The 20404-nt window shown below is 44.3% G+C and overlaps 1 protein-coding gene across 1 annotated transcript in view; it reads right to left on the reverse strand.

Annotated features, from left to right (window-relative positions):
* The window catches only part of LOC124032429 (leucine-rich repeat-containing G-protein coupled receptor 6), a 101307-nt gene that overhangs the window by 39866 nt on the left and 41037 nt on the right, over window positions 1–20404 (reverse strand). Inside the window, exon 4 of the mRNA XM_046344821.1 lies at window positions 7460–7531. Within this exon, the coding sequence (XP_046200777.1) occupies window positions 7460–7531 (72 nt within the window). The remainder of the gene's footprint in view (window positions 1–7459; window positions 7532–20404) is intronic.

Consider the following 20404-nt stretch of genomic DNA (forward strand, 5'->3'; position numbering starts at 1 on the left):
CTATGTGTCTGTTTATCCCTGTTCTCTCCTCTCTGCACAGACCATACAAACGCTCCACACCGCGTGGCCGCGGCCACCCTAATCTGGTGGTCCCAACGCGCACGACCCACGTGGAGTTCCAGGTCTCCGGTAGCCTCTGGAATTGCCGATCTGCGGTCAACAAGGCAGAGTTCATCTCAGCCTATGCCTCCCTCCAGTCCCTCGACTTCTTGGCACTAACGGAAACATGGATCACCACAGACAACACTGCTACTCCTACTGCTCTCTCTTCGTCCGCCCACGTGTTCTCGCACACCCCGAGAGCTTCTGGTCAGCGGGGTGGTGGCACCGGGATCCTCATCTCTCCCAAGTGGTCATTCTCTCTTTCTCCCCTTACCCATCTGTCTATCGCCTCCTTTGAATTCCATGCTGTCACAGTTACCAGCCCTTTCAAGCTTAACATCCTTATCATTTATCGCCCTCCAGGTTCCCTCGGAGAGTTCATCAATGAGCTTGATGCCTTGATAAGCTCCTTTCCTGAGGACGGCTCACCTCTCACAGTTCTGGGCGACTTTAACCTCCCCACGTCTACCTTTGACTCATTCCTCTCTGCCTCCTTCTTTCCACTCCTCTCCTCTTTTGACCTCACCCTCTCACCTTCCCCCTACTCACAAGGCAGGCAATACGCTCGACCTCATCTTTACTAGATGCTGTTCTTCCACTAACCTCATTGCAACTCCCCTCCAAGTCTCCGACCACTACCTTGTATCCTTTTCCCTCTCGCTCTCATCCAACACCTCCCACACTGCCCCTACTCGGATGGTATCGCGCCGTCCCAACCTTCGCTCTCTCTCTCCCCGCTACTCTCTCCTCTTCCATCCTATCATCTCTTCCCTCCGCTCAAACCTTCTCCAACCTATCTCCTGATTCTGCCTCCTCAACCCTCCTCTCCTCCCTCTCTGCATCCTTTGACTCTCTATGTCCCCTATCCTCCAGGCCGGCTCGGTCCTCCCCTCCCGCTCCGTGGCTCGATGACTCATTGCGAGCTCACAGAACAGGGCTCCGAGCAGCCGAGCGGAAATGGAGGAAAACTCGCCTCCCTGCGGACCTGGCATCCTTTCACTCCCTCCTCTCTACATTTTCATCCTCTGTCTCTGCTGCTAAAGCCACTTTCTACCACGCTAAATTCCAAGCATCCCCTCTCTCTCCAGATGAAATCTCGCGTCTTGTGACGGCCGGCCGCCCAACAACCTGCCCGCTTGACCCTATCCCTTCCCCTCTTCTCCAGACCATTTCCGGAGACCTTCTCCCTTACCTCACCTCGCTCATCAACTCATCACTGACCGCTGGCTACGTCCCTTCCGTCTTCAAGAGAGCGAGAGTTGCACCCCTTCTGAAAAAACCTACACTCGATCCCTCCGATGTCAACAATTACAGACCAGTATCCCTTCTTTCTTTTCTTTACAAAACTCTTGAACGTGCCGTCCTTGGCCAGCTCTCCCGCTATCTCTCTCTGAATGACCTTCTTGATCCAAATCAGTCAGGTTTCAAGACTAGTCATTCAACTGAGACTGCTCTCCTCTGTATCACGGAGGCGCTCCGCACTGCTAAAGCTAACTCTCTCTCCTCTGCTCTCATCCTTCTAGATCTATCGGCTGCCTTCGATATTGTGAACCATCAGATCCTCCTCTCCACCCTCTCCGAGTTGGGCATCTCCGGCGCGGCCCACGCTTGGATTGCGTCCTACCTGACAGGTCGCTCCTACCAGGTGGCGTGGCGAGAATCTGTCTCCTCACCACGCGCTCTCACCACTGGTGTCCCCCAGGGCTCTGTTCTAGGCCCTCTCCTATTCTCGCTATACACCAAGTCACTTGGCTCTGCCATAACCTCACATGGTCTCTCCTATCATTGCTATGCAGACGACACACAACTAATCTTCTCCTTTCCCCCTTCTGATGACCAGGTGGCGAATCGCATCTCTGCATGTCTGGCAGACATATCAGTGTGGATGACGGATCACCACCTCAAGCTGAACCTCGGCAAGACGGAGCTGCTCTTCCTCCCGGGGAAGGACTGCCCGTTCCATGATCTCGCCATCACGGTTGACAACTCCATTGTGTCCTCCTCCCAGAGCGCTAAGAACCTTGGCGTTATCCTGGACAACACCCTGTCGTTCTCAACCAACATCAAGGCGGTGGCCCGTTCCTGTAGGTTCATGCTCTACAACATCCGCAGAGTACGACCCTGCCTCACACAGGAAGCGGCGCAGGTCCTAATCCAGGCACTTGTCATCTCCCGTCTGGATTACTGCAACTCGCTGTTGGCTGGGCTCCCTGCCTGTGCCATTAAACCCCTTCAACTCATCCAGAACGCCGCAACCCGTCTGGTGTTCAACCTTCCCAAGTTCTCTCACGTCACCCCGCTCCTCCGTTCTCTCCACTGGCTTCCAGTTGAAGCTCGCATCCGCTACAAGACCATGGTGCTTGCCTACGGAGCTGCGAGGGGAACAGCACCTCAGTACCTCCAGGCTCTGATCAGGCCCTACACCCAAACAAGGGCACTGCGTTCATCCACCTCTGGCCTGCTCGCCTCCCTACCACTGAGGAAGTACAGCTCCCGCTCAGCCCAGTCAAAACTGTTCGCTGCTCTGGCCCCCAATGGTGGAACAAACTCCCTCACGACGCCAGGACAGCGGAGTCAATCACCACCTTCCGGAGACACCTGAAACCCCACCTCTTTAAGGAATACCTAGGATAGGATAAGTATTCCCCCCCCCCCAGCTTTAAGATTTAGATGCACTATTGTAAAGTGACTGTTCCACTGGATGTCATAAGGTGAATGCACCAATTTGTAAGTCGCTCTGGATAAGAGCGTCTGCTAAATGACTTAAATGTTAAAGGTAAATGTAATCTGAATACATGCTCTGAATAATGCTCTATCTGAATACATGCTCTGTCTGAATGCATGCTCTGTCTGAATGCATGCTCTGAATAATGCTCTATCTGAATACATGCTCTGTCTGAATGTTCCTCTCCTCGTTCGTTCGGCGGTTGACGTCACCGGCTTTCTAGCCACCGCCCATCCACTTTTCATTAGTGACTCACAAGATTCAAATCTGATTCAATCATAAGTCAACAAAAATTAATATTAGTTAATAACTAATAATATTAGTTCAGTTAATATAACTAAAAACAAAAACATGGAACTGATTATTACCGATTTTAAAAGTATAGCCAAAAAAAACACCAAAAAGCAAACCTTAATATATGTGATTGATTGGTAATACTTTGCCAATACTTTTTCCATTTGTTCTGTCTTTGTCATGATCACATCCTGGCTTTGTTTCTTGTTTAACCCCCTGTTCTACATGTTGTATTTGTGAGTGATTGTTGGTTCGTGTTGTGTGGCCGTGCATTTTTACGTGTCATGTTTGAATTTTTGAGTAAAGTATTTTATTAGTTATATTATATATATATATATATATATATATATATATATATATATATATATATATATATATATATATATATTATCTGCTGCCCTGTGCCTGACTCATCTCACCAGCTACTGACAACTGCTTTAGTCAACTCACAATGTGAACCTGAATGGATTTCATATCGGACTTTAGACAAACTATACTGAATACAAAATATAAACGCAACATGCAACAATTTCAAAGATTTTACTGAGTTACATTTCATAAGGAAATCAGTCAATTGAAATAAATTCATTAGGTCCTAATCTATGGATGTAACATGAATGGGAATAGAGATATGCATCTGGGACGGCAGGGTAGAGCGTTGGACTAGTAACCAGAAGGTTGCAAGTTCAAATCCCCGAGCTGACAAGGTACAAATCTGTCGTTCTGCCCCTGAACAGGCAGTTAACCCACTGTTCCTAGGCCGTCATTGAAAATAAGAATTTGTTCTTAACTGATCTTGCCTAGTAAAATAAAGGTAAAATTTAAAAAAAAAATATATATGTTGGTAACAGATACCTTAAAAAGAAAACGTGCCTCAGGATCTCCTCACTGTATCTCTGTGCATTTAATCTGCCATTGATAAAATTCAATTGTGTTCATTGTCCATAGTTTATGCCTGCCCATACCATAACCCCGCCACCATGAGGCACTCTGTTCACAATGGTTACAAAAGCAAATCGCTCACCCACATAACGCCATAGACGTGGCCTGTGGTTGTGAGGCCGGTTGGACGTACTGCCAAATTCTCTAAAACAAAGTTGGAGGCGGCTTATGGTAGAGACATAAACATTAAATTGTCTGGCAACAGCTCTGGTGGAAATGTACAGACGACTCATATACTGTATTTAGTGATTTCAGAAAGTATTCACACCCCTTGACTTTTTCCACATTTTGTTGTTTTACAAAGTGGGATTACAATCGATTTAATTGTCATTTAATGTCAATGATCTCTACAAAAAACTCTGCAATATTAAAGTGAAAGAAAAATTCTAACATTAAAACAATCTTAATGGAAAAGAAAACACGAATATATTCAACCCCAATGACAGAATCACATTTGGCTGTGATTACAGCTGTAAATCTATAAGAGCTTTGCATACCTGGATTGTACTATATTGGCCCATTATTGTAAAAATACATTTTGTTCAAGCTATTTCAAGTTTCTAAGACAGCCATTTTCATGTCTTGCCATAGATTTTCAAGGCAATTTATGTTCAAACTTGCTTCTTGCTTCTTCGACCCCCTCTCTCTACCGCACCTGCTGTATCGAACTCTGAATGCTCGTCTATGAAAAGCCACCTGACATTTACTCCTCACCTGTTTCACCTTCTATAAACACGGATTATTATTTGACCCTGTTGGTCATCTATGAATGTTTGAACATCGTGAAGAACAATCTGGTCTTTAATGGCCATGTACTGTTATAATCTCCACCCGGCACAGCCGGAAGAGGACTGGCCACCCCTCAGAGCCTGGTTCCTCTCCCCCAGCACAGCCAGAAGAGGACTGGCCACCCCTCAGAGCCTGGTTCCTCTATACCCGGCACAGCCGGAAGAGGACTGGCCACCCCTCAGAGCCTGGTTCCTCTCTACCCAGTACAGCCAGAAGAGGACTTGCCACACCTCAGAGCCTGGTTCCTCTATACCCGGCACAGCCGGAAGAGGACTGGCCACCCCTCAGATCCTGGTTCCTCTCTACCCAGTACAGCCGGAAGAGGACTGGCCACCCCTCAGAGCCTGGTTCCTCTCTGAGTTTCTTCCTTGGTTCCATCCTTTCTAGGGAGTTTTAACTAGCCACAGTGCTTCTACATCTGCATTGCTTGCTGTTTGGGGTTTTAGGCTGGGTTTCTGTACAGCACTTTGAGATATCAGCTGATGTAAAAAGGGGCTTTTTAAACTTTATGAAAGTCGAAGCAGTAGTATTTATTAGTGTTTAGTATTATTAGTGTTTAGTATGTATTAGTATGTTAGTATTTATTCGTTTTTAGTATGTATTAGTATTGAGTATTTCTTAGTATTTAGTATGTATTAGTATTTTGTATGTATTAGTATTTGGTATTTCTTAGAGTTTAGTATGTATTAGTATTTAGTACTTCTTAGTATTTAGTATGTATTATTATTAAGTATTTATTAGTATTTAGTATTTCTTAGTGTTTAGTATTTATTAGTGTTGAGTATGTATTAGTATTTAGTATTCCTTAGTATTTAGTATGTATTAGTATGTAGTATTTCTTAGTATTTAGTATTTATTAGTCTAGAGGGAAAACTTTATGAAAGTCATTGTAGAAAAGTATTTATTAGTGTTTAGTATTTATTAGTATTTAGTATGTATTAGTATTTAGTATTTCTTAGTATTTAGTATGTATTAGTATTTAGTATGTATTAGTATTTAGTATTTATTAGTATTTAGTATTTCTTAGTGTTTAGTATGTATTAGTGTTGCGTATGTATTAGTATGTAGCATTTCTTCGTATTTAGTATGTATTAGTATGTAGTATTTCTTAGTATTTAGTATTTATTAGTCTAGAGGTAAAACTTTATGAAAGTCATTGTAGAAATAAGTATTTATGTTTTTAATATTTAGTAGTATTTATTTGTGTTTAGTATTTCTTAGTGTTTAGTATGTATTAGTATTTAGTATTTCTTAGTGTTTAGAATTTAGTAGTATTTAGTATGCATCCGTATTTAGTATTTATTCATTTTTAGTATGTATTAGTATTTGTTCGTATTTAGTATTTCTTAGTGTTTAGTATTTCTTAGTGTTCAGTACTTCTTAGTATTTAATATTTATTAGCAATTAGTATTCATTAGTATTTAGTATTTATTCGTATTTAGTATTAATTAGTATTTTGTATTTATTTGTATTTAATATTTAGTAGTATTTAGTATTTATAAGTATTTAGTATTTATTAGTATTTAGTAGTATTTAGTATTTAGTAGTATTTCGTATTTATTAGTATTTAGTATTTATTAGTATTTAGTATTTATTAGTATTTAGTATTTAGTAGTATTTAGTATTTATTAGTATTTAGTATTTAGTAGTATTTAGTATTTAGTAGTTTTAGTATGTAGTAGTATTTCGTATTTATTAGTATTTAGTATTTAGTATTTATTAGTATTTAGTATTTAGTATTTATTAGTATTTAGTAGTATTTGGTATTTATTAGTATTTAGTAGTATTTAGTAGTATTTAGTATTTATTGGTATTTAGTATATATTAGTATTTAGTATTTATTAGTATTTAGTAGTATTTAGTATTTAGTATTTATTAGTATTTAGTAGTATTTAGTATTTAGTATTTATTAGTATTTAGTATTTATTAGTATTTAGTATTTATTAGTATTTAGTATTTAGTATTTATTAGTATTTAGTAGTATTTAGTATTTAGTATGTATTAGTATTTAGTATGTATTAGTATTTAGTATTTAGTAGTATTTAGTATTTAGTATTTATTAGTATTTAGTATTTAGTATTTAGTAGTATTTAGTAGTATTAGTATTTAGTATTTAGTAGTATTTAGTATTTAGTATTTATTAGTATTTAGTATTTAGTATTTAGTAGTATTTAGTATGTATTAGTATTTAGTATTTAGTAGTATTTAGTAGTATTTAGTATTTAGTATTTATTAGTATTTAGTATGTATTATTATTTAGTATTTATTAGTATTTATTAGTATTTAGTATTTAGTATTTATTAGTATTTAGTAGTATTTAGTATTTAGTATTTATTAGTATTTAGTAGTATTTATTAGTATTTAGTATTTAGTATTTATTAGTCTAGAGGTAAAGATACATTACTGACGTCTTTACTGTCGCTGTCTCACACATAAAAAAACACACCCGGTGAGGAGTGTGTGTGTGTGTGTGTGTGTGTGTGTGTGTGTGTGTGTGTGTGTGTGTGTGTGTGTGTGTGTGTGTGTGTGTGTGTGTGTGTGTGTGTGTGTGTGTGTGTGTGTGTGTGTGTGTGTGTGTGTGTGTGTGTGTGTGTGTGTGTTACTCACAGAGACAGCAGGTTGGGTAGATTCCATGGAATGTCATTGGGAAGTCTTTCCAGCTGATTATTCTGAAGCATCCTGTGAACCAGACAACAGCATTAGTATCTTTTTATTTTATTTATTTTTATTTCACCTTTATTTAACCGGGTAGGCTAGTTGAGAACACCTTTATTTAACCAGGTAGGCTAGTTTAGAACACCTTTATTTAACCAGGTAGGCCAGTTGAGAACACCTTTATTTAACCAGGTGGCTAGTTGAGAACACCTTTATTTAACCAGGTAGGCTAGTTGAGAACACCTTTATTTAACCAGGTAGGCTAGTTGAGGACACCTTTATTTAACCAGGTAGGCTAGTTGAGAACACCTTTATTTAACCAGGTAGGCTAGTTGAGAACACCTTTATTTAACCAGGTAGGCTAGTTGAGGACACCTTTATTTAACCAGGTAGGCTAGTTGAGAACACCTTTATTTAACCAGGTAGGCTAGTTGAGAACACCTTTATTTAACCAGGTAGGCTAGTTGAGAACACCTGTATTTAACCAGGTAGGCTAGTTGAGAACACCTTTATTTAACCAGGTAGGCTAGTTAACACCTTTATTTAACCAGGTAGGCTAGTTGAGAACACCTTTATTTAACCAGGTAGGCTAGTTAACACCTTTATTTAACCAGGTAGGCTAGTTGAGAACACCTTTATTTAACCAGGTAGGCTAGTTAACACCTTTATTTAACCAGGTAGGCTAGTTGAGAACACCTTTATTTAACCAGGTAGGCTAGTTGAGAACACCTTTATTTAACCAGGTAGGCTAGTTGAGAACACCTTTATTTAACCAGGTAGGCTAGTTGAGGACACCTTTATTTAACCAGGTAGGCTAGTTGAGAACACCTTTATTTAACCAGGTAGGCTAGTTGAGAACACCTTTATTTAACCAGGTAGGCTAGTTGAGAACACCTGTATTTAACCAGGTAGGCTAGTTGAGAACACCTTTATTTAACCAGGTAGGCTAGTTGAGAACACCTTTATTTAACCAGGTAGGCTAGTTGAGAACACCTTTATTTAACCAGGTAGGCTAGTTAACACCTTTATTTAACCAGGTAGGCTAGTTGAGAACACCTTTATTTAACCAGGTAGGCTAGTTAACACCTTTATTTAACCAGGTAGGCTAGTTGAGAACACCTTTATTTAACCAGGTAGGCTAGTTGAGAACAAGTTCTCATTTACAATTGCGACCTGGCCAAGATAAAGCAAAGCAGTTCGACACATACAACGACACAGAGTTACACATCTTTTTTTTATTTTATTTTTATTTTACTAGGCAAGTCAGTTAAGAACAAATTCTTATTTTCAATGACGGCCTAGGAACAGTGGGTTAACTGCCTGTTCAGGGGCAGAACGACAGATTTGTACCTTGTCAGCTCGGGGATTCGAACTTGCAACCTTGCGGTTACTAGTCCAACGCTCTAACCACTAGGCTACCCCGCCGCCTCTACACTCTAACCACTAGGCTACCCTGCCACCTCTACACTCTAACCACTAGGCTACCCCGCCACCCATCTACTGAGTTACAGTTCATATGAGGAAACCAGTCCATTTGAATAAATTCATGTTGCCTTAATCTAAAGATGTCACATGACTGGGAATACAGATATGCATCATAAAGTGGCATACCCAAATCTAACTGCCTGTAGCTCAGGCCCTGAAGCAAGGATATGCATATTCTTGGTTACCATTTGAAAGGAAACACTTTGAAGTTTGTGGAAATGTGAAAGGAATGTAGGAGAATATAACACATTAGCTCTGGTAAAAGATAATACAAACAAAACTACGCTACATTTTTATCTCTGGGACCGTCAGGATGACAGATTACTGAATGTAAGTACATTATTTACCTTCGGAGGTGAATGTATCAAAGCAGTTGCCCGTGATAAAAGTGTGTTGTTGTAGTGCACTCTCCTCACACAATAGCATGGTATTTTCTCACTGTAATAGCTACTGTTAATATGACAATGCAGTTAGATTAACAAGAATTTAAGACCTTTCTGCCCATATAAGACATGTCTATGTCCCAGAAAGTTTGCTGACGTTTACATTGTCATTCTAGTCACATTAGCGCACGTTAGCAACAAACGTTCCGGTTTAGAAACACGCTGTCATACAAGTCAATCCAGAGCATCCCAAACATGCTCAATGGCTGACATGTCTGGTGAGTATGCAGGCCATGGAAGAACTGGGACATTTTCAGCTTCCAGGAATTGTGTACAGATCCTTGTGACACGGGGCCGTGCATTATCATTCTGCAACATGAGGTGATGGGGCAGATGAAGGGCAAGACAATGTTCCTAAGGATCTCATCAAGCGCCAAGACTAGGTCCAAGAGGATTCTAAAACATCTTCTACCCCAAGCCATAAGACAGACCCAACCAGCCATTAACAGAACCAACCAGTCTCTAACAGACCCAACCAGCCCCAAACAGACCCAACCAGCCCCAAACCCAACCAGGCTTTAACAGACCCAACCAGCCACTAACAGACGCAACCAGCCCCCTCTAACAGACCCAAACAGCCTCTAACAGAACCAACCAACCCCTAACAGACCCAACTAGCCTCTAACAGACCCAACAAGCCTCTAACAGAACCAACCAGCCTCTAACAGACCCAACCAGCCCCTAACAGAACCAACCAGCCTCTAACAGACCCAACCAGCCCCTAACAGACCCAACCAGCCTCTAACAGACCCAACCAGCCTCTAACAGAACCAACCAGCCCCTAACAGACCCAACCAGCCTCTAACAGACCCAACCAGTCTTAACAGACCCAACCAGCCTCTAACAGACCCAACCAGCCTCTAACAGACCCAACCAGTCTCTAACAGACCCAACCAGCCTCTAACAGACCCAACCAGCCCCTAACAGACCCAACTAGCCTCTAACAGACCCAACAAGCCTCTAACAGAACCAACCAGCCTCTAACAGACCCAACCAGCCCCTAACAGAACCAACCAGCCCCTAACAGACCCAACCAGCCTCTAACAGACCCAACCAGTCTTAACAGACCCAACCAGTGTCTAACAGACCCAACCAGCCTCTAACAGACCCAACCAGTCTCTAACAGACCCAACCAGCCTCTAACAGACCCAACCAGCCCCTAACAGACCCAACTAGCCTCTAACAGACCCAACAAGCCTCTAACAGAACCAACCAGCCTCTAACAGACCCAACCAGCCCCTAACTGACCCAACCAGCCTCTAACAGACCCAACCAGCCCCTAACAGACCCAACCAGCCTCTAACAGACCCAACCAGCCTCTAACAGACCCAACCAGCCCCTAACAGACCCAACTAGCCTCGAACAGACCCAACCAGCCTCTAACAGAACCAACCAGCCTCTAACAGACCCAACCAGCCCCTAACTGACCCAACCAGCCTCTAACAGACCCAACCACCACTAACAGACCCAACCACCATTATCAGACCTAACCAGCCTCTAAAAGACCCAACCAGCCTCTAACAGACCTAACTAGCCTCTGACAGACCCAACCAGCCCCTAACAGACCTAACCAGCCTCTAACAGACCCAACCAGCCTCTAACAGACCCAACCACCACTAACAGACCCAACCACCATTATCAGACCTAACCAGGCTCTAACAGACCCAACCAGCCTCTAACAGACCCAACCAGCCTCTAACAGACCCAACCACCACTAACAGACCAACCACCATTATCAGACCTAACCAGGCTCTAACAGACCCAACCAGCACTAACAGACCCAACCACCATTATCAGACCTAACCAGTCTCTAACAGACCCAACCAGGCTCTAACAGACCCAACCAGCCTCTAATAGACCCAACCAGGCTCTAACAGACGACACCAGCCTCTGACAGACCCAACCAGACTCTAACAGACCCAACCACCACTAACAGACCCAACCAGCCCCTAACAGAACCAACCAGCCTCTAACAGACCCAACCAGCCCCTAACAGACCCAACCAGCCTCTAACAGACCCAACCAGCCTCTAACAGAACCAACCAGCCCCTAACAGACCCAACCAGCCTCTAACAGACCCAACCAGTCTTAACAGACCCAACCAGCCTCTAACAGACCCAACCAGCCTCTAACAGACCCAACCAGACTCTAACAGACCCAACCAGCCTCTAACAGACCCAACCAGCCCCTAACAGACCCAACTAGCCTCTAACAGACCCAACAAGCCTCTAACAGAACCAACCAGCCTCTAACAGACCCAACCAGCCCCTAACAGAACCAACCAGCCCCTAACAGACCCAACCAGCCTCTAACAGACCCAACCAGTCTTAACAGACCCAACCAGTCTCTAACAGACCCAACCAGCCTCTAACAGACCCAACCAGTCTCTAACAGACCCAACCAGCCTCTAACAGACCCAACCAGCCCCTAACAGACCCAACTAGCCTCTAACAGACCCAACAAGCCTCTAACAGAACCAACCAGCCTCTAACAGACCCAACCAGCCCCTAACTGACCCAACCAGCCTCTAACAGACCCAACCAGCCCCTAACAGACCCAACCAGCCTCTAACAGACCCAACCAGCCTCTAACAGACCCAACCAGCCCCTAACAGACCCAACTAGCCTCGAACAGACCCAACCAGCCTCTAACAGAACCAACCAGCCTCTAACAGACCCAACCAGCCCCTAACTGACCCAACCAGCCTCTAACAGACCCAACCACCACTAACAGACCCAACCACCATTATCAGACCTAACCAGCCTCTAAAAGACCCAACCAGCCTCTAACAGACCTAACTAGCCTCTGACAGACCCAACCAGCCCCTAACAGACCTAACCAGCCTCTAACAGACCCAACCAGCCTCTAACAGACCCAACCACCACTAACAGACCCAACCACCATTATCAGACCTAACCAGGCTCTAACAGACCCAACCAGCCTCTAACAGACCCAACCAGCCTCTAACAGACCCAACCACCACTAACAGACCAACCACCATTATCAGACCTAACCAGGCTCTAACAGACCCAACCACCACTAACAGACCCAACCACCATTATCAGACCTAACCAGCCTCTAACAGACCCAACCAGGCTCTAACAGACCCAACCAGCCTCTAATAGACCCAACCAGGCTCTAACAGACGACACCAGCCTCTGACAGACCCAACCAGACTCTAACAGACCCAACCAGTCTCTAACAGACCCAACCAGCCTCTAACAGACCCAACCAGCCCCTAACAGACCCAACTAGCCTCTAACAGACCCAACCAGCCTCTAACAGAACCAACCAGCCTCTAACAGACCCAACCAGCCCCTAACAGAACCAACCAGCCCCTAACAGACCCAACCAGCCTCTAACAGACCCAACCAGACTTAACAGACCCAACCAGTCTCTAACAGACCCAACCAGCCTCTAACAGACCCAACCAGTCTCTAACAGACCCAACCAGCCTCTAACAGACCCAACCAGCCCCTAACAGACCCAACTAGCCTCTAACAGACCCAACAAGCCTCTAACAGAACCAACCAGCCTCTAACAGACCCAACCAGCCCCTAACTGACCCAACCAGCCTCTAACAGACCCAACCAGCCCCTAACAGACCCAACAAGCCTCTAACAGACCCAACCAGCCTCTAACAGACCCAACCAGCCCCTAACAGACCCAACTAGCCTCGAACAGACCCAACCAGCCTCTAACAGAACCAACCAGCCTCTAACAGACCCAACCAGCCCCTAACTGACCCAACCAGCCTCTAACAGACCCAACCACCACTAACAGACCCAACCACCATTATCAGACCTAACCAGCCTCTAAAAGACCCAACCAGCCTCTAACAGACCTAACTAGCCTCTGACAGACCCAACCAGCCCCTAACAGACCTAACCAGCCTCTAACAGATCCAACCAGCCTCTAACAGACCCAACCACCACTAACAGACCCAACCACCATTATCAGACCTAACCAGGCTCTAACAGACCCAACCAGCCTCTAACAGACCCAACCAGCCTCTAACAGACCCAACCACCACTAACAGACCAACCACCATTATCAGACCTAACCAGGCTCTAACAGACCCAACCACCATTATCAGACCTAACCAGGCTCTAACAGACCCAACCACCATTATCAGACCTAACCAGCCTCTAACAGACCCAACCAGGCTCTAACAGACCCAACCAGGCTCTAACAGACCCAACCAGCCTCTAATAGACCCAACCAGGCTCTAACAGACGACACCAGCCTCTGACAGACCCAACCAGACTCTAACAGACCCAACCACCACTAACAGACCCAACCAGCCTCTAACAGACGACAACAGCCTCTAACAGACCCAACCAGACTCTAACAGACCCAACCAGCCTCTAACAGACGACAACAGCCTCTAACAGACCCAACCAGTCTCTAACAGACCCAACCAGCCTCTAACAGACGACACCAGCCTCTAACAGACCCAACCAGTCTCTAACAGACCCAACCAAGCTCTAACAGACGACACCAGCCTCTAACAGACCCAACCAGCCTCTAACAGACCCAACCAAGCTCTAACAGACGACACCAGCCTCTAACAGACCCAACCACCACTAACAGACCCAACCCGCCTCTATCAGACCCAACCACCATTATCAGACCTAACCAGACTCTAACAGACCCAACCAGCCTCTAACAGACGCAACCAGCCTCTAACAGATCCAACCACCACTAACAGACCCAACCACCATTATCAGACCTAACCAGCCTCTAACAGACCCAACCAGGCTCTAACAGACCCAACCAGCCTCTAACAGACCCAACCACCACTAACAGACCCAACCACCATTATCAGACCTAACCAGCCTCTAACAGACCCAACCAGTCTCTAACAGACCCAACCAGGCTCTAACAGACCCAACCACCACTATCAGACCCAACCAGGCTCTAACAGACCCAACCAGCCTCTAACAGACCCAACCACCACTAACAGACCCAACCAGTCTCTAACAGACGACACCAGCCCCTAACAGACCCAACCAGCCCCTAACAGACCCAACCAGGCTCTAACAGACCCAACCAGGCTCTAACAGACGCAACCAGGCTCTAACAGACCCAACCAGGCTCTAACAGACGACACCAGACTCTAACAGACCCAACCAGTCTCTAACAGAAGACACCAGCCCCTAACAGACCCAACCAGCCCCTAACAGACCCAACCAGGCTCTAACAGACCCAACCAGGCTCTAACAGACCCAACCAGCCTCTAACAGACCCAACCAGCCCCTAACAGACCCAACCAGGCTCTAACAGACCCAACCAGGCTCTAACAGACGACACCAGCCCCTAACAGACCCAACCAGACTCTAACAGACCCAACCAGGCTCTAACAGACGACACCAGCCCCTAACAGACCCAACCAGGCTCTAACAGACCCAACCAGCCCCTAACAGACCCAACCAGGCTCTAACAGACCCAACCAGGCTCTAACAGACGACACCAGCCCCTAACAGACCCAACCAGCCAAAGACCTGTATATCAGCCTCTAACAGCCAAAGACCTGTATACCAGCCTCTAACAGCCAAAGACCTGTATACCAGCCTCTAACAGCCAAAGACCTGTATATCAGCCTCTAACAGACCCAACCAGCCAAAGACCTGTATATCAGCCTCTAACAGCCAAAGACCTGTATACCAGCCTCTAACAGCCAAAGACCTGTATATCAGCCTCTAACAGACCCAACCAGCCCCTAACAGACGACACCAGCCAAAGACCTGTATATCAGCCTCTAACAGACCCAACCACCATTATCAGACCCAACCAGCCTCTATCAGACCCAACCAGGCTCTAACAGACGACACCAGCCAAGGACCTGTATATCAGCCTCTAACAGACAAAGACCTGTATATCAGCCTCTAACAGACAAAGACCTGTATATCAGCCTCTAACAGACGACACCAGCCTCTAACAGACCCAACCAGGCTCTAACAGACAACACCAGCCAAAGACCTGTATATCAGCCTCTAACAGTCAACACCAGACAAAGACCTGTATATCAGCCAAAGACCCTTTATATCAGCCTCTAACAGACCCAACCAGACCCAACCAGCCAAAGACCCTTTATATCAGCCTCTAACAGACCCAACCAGCCTCTAACAGACAAAGACCTGTATATCAGCCTCTAACAGACCCAACCAGCCTCTAACAGACGACACCAGCCAAAGACCTGTATATCAGCCACTAACAGACCCAACCAGCCTCTAACAAACAAAGACCTGTATATCAGCCCCTAACAGACCCAACCAGCCTCTAACAGACGACACCAGACAAAGACCTGTATATCAGCCTCTAACAGACAAAGACCTGTATATCAGCCTCTACCAGACAAAGACCTGTATATCAGCCTCTAACAGACAAAGACCTGTATATCAGCCTCTAACAGACAAAGACCTGTATATCAGCCTCTAACAGACAAAGACCTGTATATCAGCCTCTAACAGACAAAGACCTGTATATCAGCCTCTAACAGACAAAGACCTGTATATCAGTCTCTAACAGACAAAGACCTGTATATCAGCCTCTAACAGACCCAACCAGCCTCTAACAGACGACACCAGCCAAAGACCTGTATATCAGCCACTAACAGACCCAACCAGCCTCTAACAGACAAAGACCTGTATATCAGCCACTAACAGACCCAACCAGCCTCTAACAGACAAAGACCTGTATATCAGCCTCTAACAGACAAAGACCTGTATATCAGCCTCTAACAGACAAAGACCTGTATACCAGCCCATCCAACCCTTCCATAGCTTACAGCTTCTCACTTCTTGTTTTTTTCTTTCGGAGTGAATCAAAACAGAATTACCTCAATGAGTTTGGTGAATATATAGATATAAATATTTAACTGAAGTGATGATATGCCAGCTCAGTTAGCAGGGATAATAACAGACAGCTCAGTTAGCAGGAATAATAACAGACAGCTCAGTTAGCAGGGATAATAACAGACAGCTCAGTTAGCAGGAATAATAACAGACAGCTCAGTTAGCAGGAATAATAACAGACAGCTCAGTTAGCAGGGATAATAACAGTGACATCCCAGTTAGCAGGGATAATAACAGACAGCTCAGTTAGCAGGGATAATAACAGACAGCTCAGTTAGCAGGAATAATAACAGACAGCTCAGTTAGCAGGAATAATAACAGACAGCTCAGTTAGCAGGAATAATAACAGACAGCTCAGTTAGCAGGGATAATAACAGTGACAGCCCAGTTAGCAGGGATAATAACAGACAGCTCAGTTAGCAGGGATAATAACAGACACCTCAGTTAGCAGGAATAATAACAGACAGCTCAGTTAGCAGGGATAATAACAGACAGCTCAGTTAGCAGGAATAATAACAGACAGCTCAGTTAGCAGCAATAATAACAGAAAGCTCAGTTAGCAGGGATAATAACAGTGACAGCTCAGTTAGCAGGGATAATAACAGTGACAGCTCAGTTAGCAGGGATAATAACAGACAGCTCAGTTAGCAGGGATAATAACAGACAGCTCAGTTAGCAGGGATAATAACATACAGCTCAGTTAGCAGGGATAATAACAGACACCCCAGTTAGCAGGGATAATAACAGACAGCTCAGTTAGCAGGGATAATAACAGACAGCTCAGTTAGCAGGGATAATAACAGACACCCCAGTTAGCAGGGATAATAACAGACAGCTCAGTTAGCAGGGATAATAACAGACACCCCAGTTAGCAGGGATAATAACAGACAGCTCAGTTAGCAGGGATAATAACAGACAGCTCAGTTAGCAGGGATAATAACAGACAGCTCAGTTAGCAGGGATAATAACAGTGACAGCCCAGTTAGCAGGGATAATAACAGTGACAGCCCAGTTAGCAGGGATAATAACAGACAGCTCAGTTAGCAGGGATAATAACAGACAGCTCAGTTAGCAGGGATAATAACAGACAGCTCAGTTAGCAGGGATAATAACAGACAGCTCAGTTAGCAGGGATAATAACAGACAGCTCAGTAATAACAGCAGTTAGAATAATAACAGACAGCTCAGTTAGCAGGGATAATAACAGACAGCTCAGTTAGCAGGGATAATAACAGACAGCTCAGTTAGCAGGGATAATAACAGACAGCTCAGTTAGCAGGGATAATAACAGACAGCTCAGTTAGCAGGGATAATAACAGACAGCTCAGTTAGCAGGGATAATAACAGACAGCTCAGTTAGCAGGGATAATAACAGACAGCTCAGTTAGCAGGGATAATAACAGACAGCTCAGTTAGCAGGGATAATAACAGACAGCTCAGTTAGCAGGGATAATAACAGACAGCTCAGTTAGCAGGGATAATAACAGACAGCTCAGTTAGCAGGGATAATAACAGACAGCTCAGTTAGCAGGGATAATAACAGACAGCTCAGTTAGCAGGGATAATAACAGACAGCTCAGTTAGCAGGGATAATAACAGACAGCTCAGTTAGCAGGGATAATAACAGACAGCTCAGTTAGCAGGGATAATAACAGACAGCTCAGTTAGCAGGGATAATAACAGACAGCTCAGTTAGCAGGGATAATAACAGACAGCTCAGTTAGCAGGGATAATAACAGACAGCTCAGTTAGCAGGGATAATAACAGACAGCTCAGTTAGCAGGGATAATAACAGACAGCTCAGTTAGCAGGGATAATAACAGACAGCTCAGTTAGCAGGGATAATAACAGACAGCTCAGTTAGCAGGGATAATAACAGACAGCTCAGTTAGCAGGGATAATAACAGACAGCTCAGTTAGCAGGGATAATAACAGACAGCTCAGTTAGCAGGGATAATAACAGACAGCTCAGTTAGCAGGGATAATAACAGACAGCTCAGTTAGCAGGGATAATAACAGACAGCTCAGTTAGCAGGGATAATAACAGACAGCTTTAGCAGGGATAATAACAGACAGCTCAGTTAGCAGGGATAATAACAGACAGCTCAGTTAGCAGGGATAATAACAGACAGCTCAGTTAGCAGGGATAATAACAGACAGCTCAGTTAGCAGGGATAATAACAGACAGCTCAGTTAGCAGGGATAATAACAGACAGGATAATAACAGACAGCTCAGTTAGCAGGGATAATAACAGACAGCTCAGTTAGCAGGGATAATAACAGACAGCTCAGTTAGCAGGGATAATAACAGACAGTTAGCAGGGATAATAACTCAGTTAGCAGGGATAATAACAGACAGCTCAGTTAGCAGGGATAATAACAGACAGCTCAGTTAGCAGGAATAATAACAGACAGCTCAGTTAGCAGGACATAATAACAGACATCTCAGTTAGCAGGAATAATAACAGAAAGCTCAGTTAGCAGGGATAATAACAGACAGCTCAGTTAGCAGGGATAATAACAGACAGCTCAGTTAGCAGGGATAATAACAGACAGCTCAGTTAGCAGGGATAATAACAGACAGCTCAGTTAGCAGGGATAATAACAGACAGCTCAGTTAGCAGGGATAATAACAGACAGCTCAGTTAGCAGGGATAATAACAGACAGCTCAGTTAGCAGGGATAATAACAGACAGCTCAGTTAGCAGGGATAATAACAGACAGCTCAGTTAGCAGGGATAATAACAGACAGCTCAGTTAGCAGGGATAATAACAGACAGCTCAGTTAGCAGGGATAATAACAGACAGCTCAGTTAGCAGGGATAATAACAGACAGCTCAGTTAGCAGGGATAATAACAGACAGCTCAGTTAGCAGGGATAATAACAGACAGGCTCAGTTAGCAGGAATAATAACAGACAGCTCAGTTAGCAGGGATAATAACAGACAGCTCAGTTAGCAGGGATAATAACAGACAGCTCAGTTATAATAACAGACAGCTCAGTTAGCAGGGATAATAACAGACAGCTCAGTTAGCAGGGATAATAACAGACAGCTCAGTTAGCAGGGATAATAACAGACAGCCCAGTTAGCAGGGATAATAACAGACACCCCAGTTAGCAGGGATAATAACAGACACCCCAGTTAGCAGGGATAATAACAGACAGCTCAGTTAGCAGGGATAATAACAGACATCTCAGTTAGCAGGGATAATAACAGACACCCCAGTTAGCAGGGATAATAACAGACAGCTCAGTTAGCAGGGATAATAACAGACAGCTCAGTTAGCAGGGATAATAACAGACAGCTCAGTTAGCAGGGATAATAACAGACAGCTCAGTTAGCAGGGATAATAACAGACAGCTCAGTTAGCAGGGATAATAACAGACAGCTCAGTTAGCAGGGATAATAACAGACAGCTCAGTTAGCAGGGATAATAACAGACAGCTCAGTTAGCAGGGATAATAACAGACAGCTCAGTTAGCAGGGATAATAACAGACAGCTCAGTTAGCAGGGATAATAACAGACAGCTCAGTTAGCAGGGATAATAACAGACAGCTCAGTTAGCAGGGATAATAACAGACAGCTCAGTTAGCAGGGATAATAACAGACAGCTCAGTTAGCAGGGATAATAACAGACAGCTCAGTTAGATAATAACAGACAGCTCAGTTAGCAGGGATAATAACAGCTCAGCTCAGTAATAACAGACAGGGGGATAATAACAGACAGCTCAGTTAGCAGGGATAATAACAGACAGCTCAGTTAGCAGGGATAATAACAGACAGCTCAGTTAGCAGGGATAATAACAGACAGCTCAGTTAGCAGGGATAATAACAGACAGCTCAGTTAGCAGGGATAATAACAGACAGCTCAGTTAGCAGGGATAATAACAGACAGCTCAGTTAGCAGGGATAATAACAGACAGCTCAGTTAGCAGGGATAATAACAGACAGCTCAGTTAGCAGGGATAATAACAGACAGCTCAGTTAGCAGGGATAATAACAGACAGCTCAGTTAGCAGGGATAATAACAGACAGCTCAGTTAGCAGGGATAATAACAGACAGCTCAGTTAGCAGGGATAATAACAGACAGCTCAGTTAGCAGGGATAA

The sequence above is a fragment of the Oncorhynchus gorbuscha genome, linkage group LG03 (genome assembly GCF_021184085.1).
Source record: "Oncorhynchus gorbuscha isolate QuinsamMale2020 ecotype Even-year linkage group LG03, OgorEven_v1.0, whole genome shotgun sequence".
NCBI classification, from domain to species: Eukaryota; Metazoa; Chordata; class Actinopteri; order Salmoniformes; family Salmonidae; genus Oncorhynchus; species Oncorhynchus gorbuscha.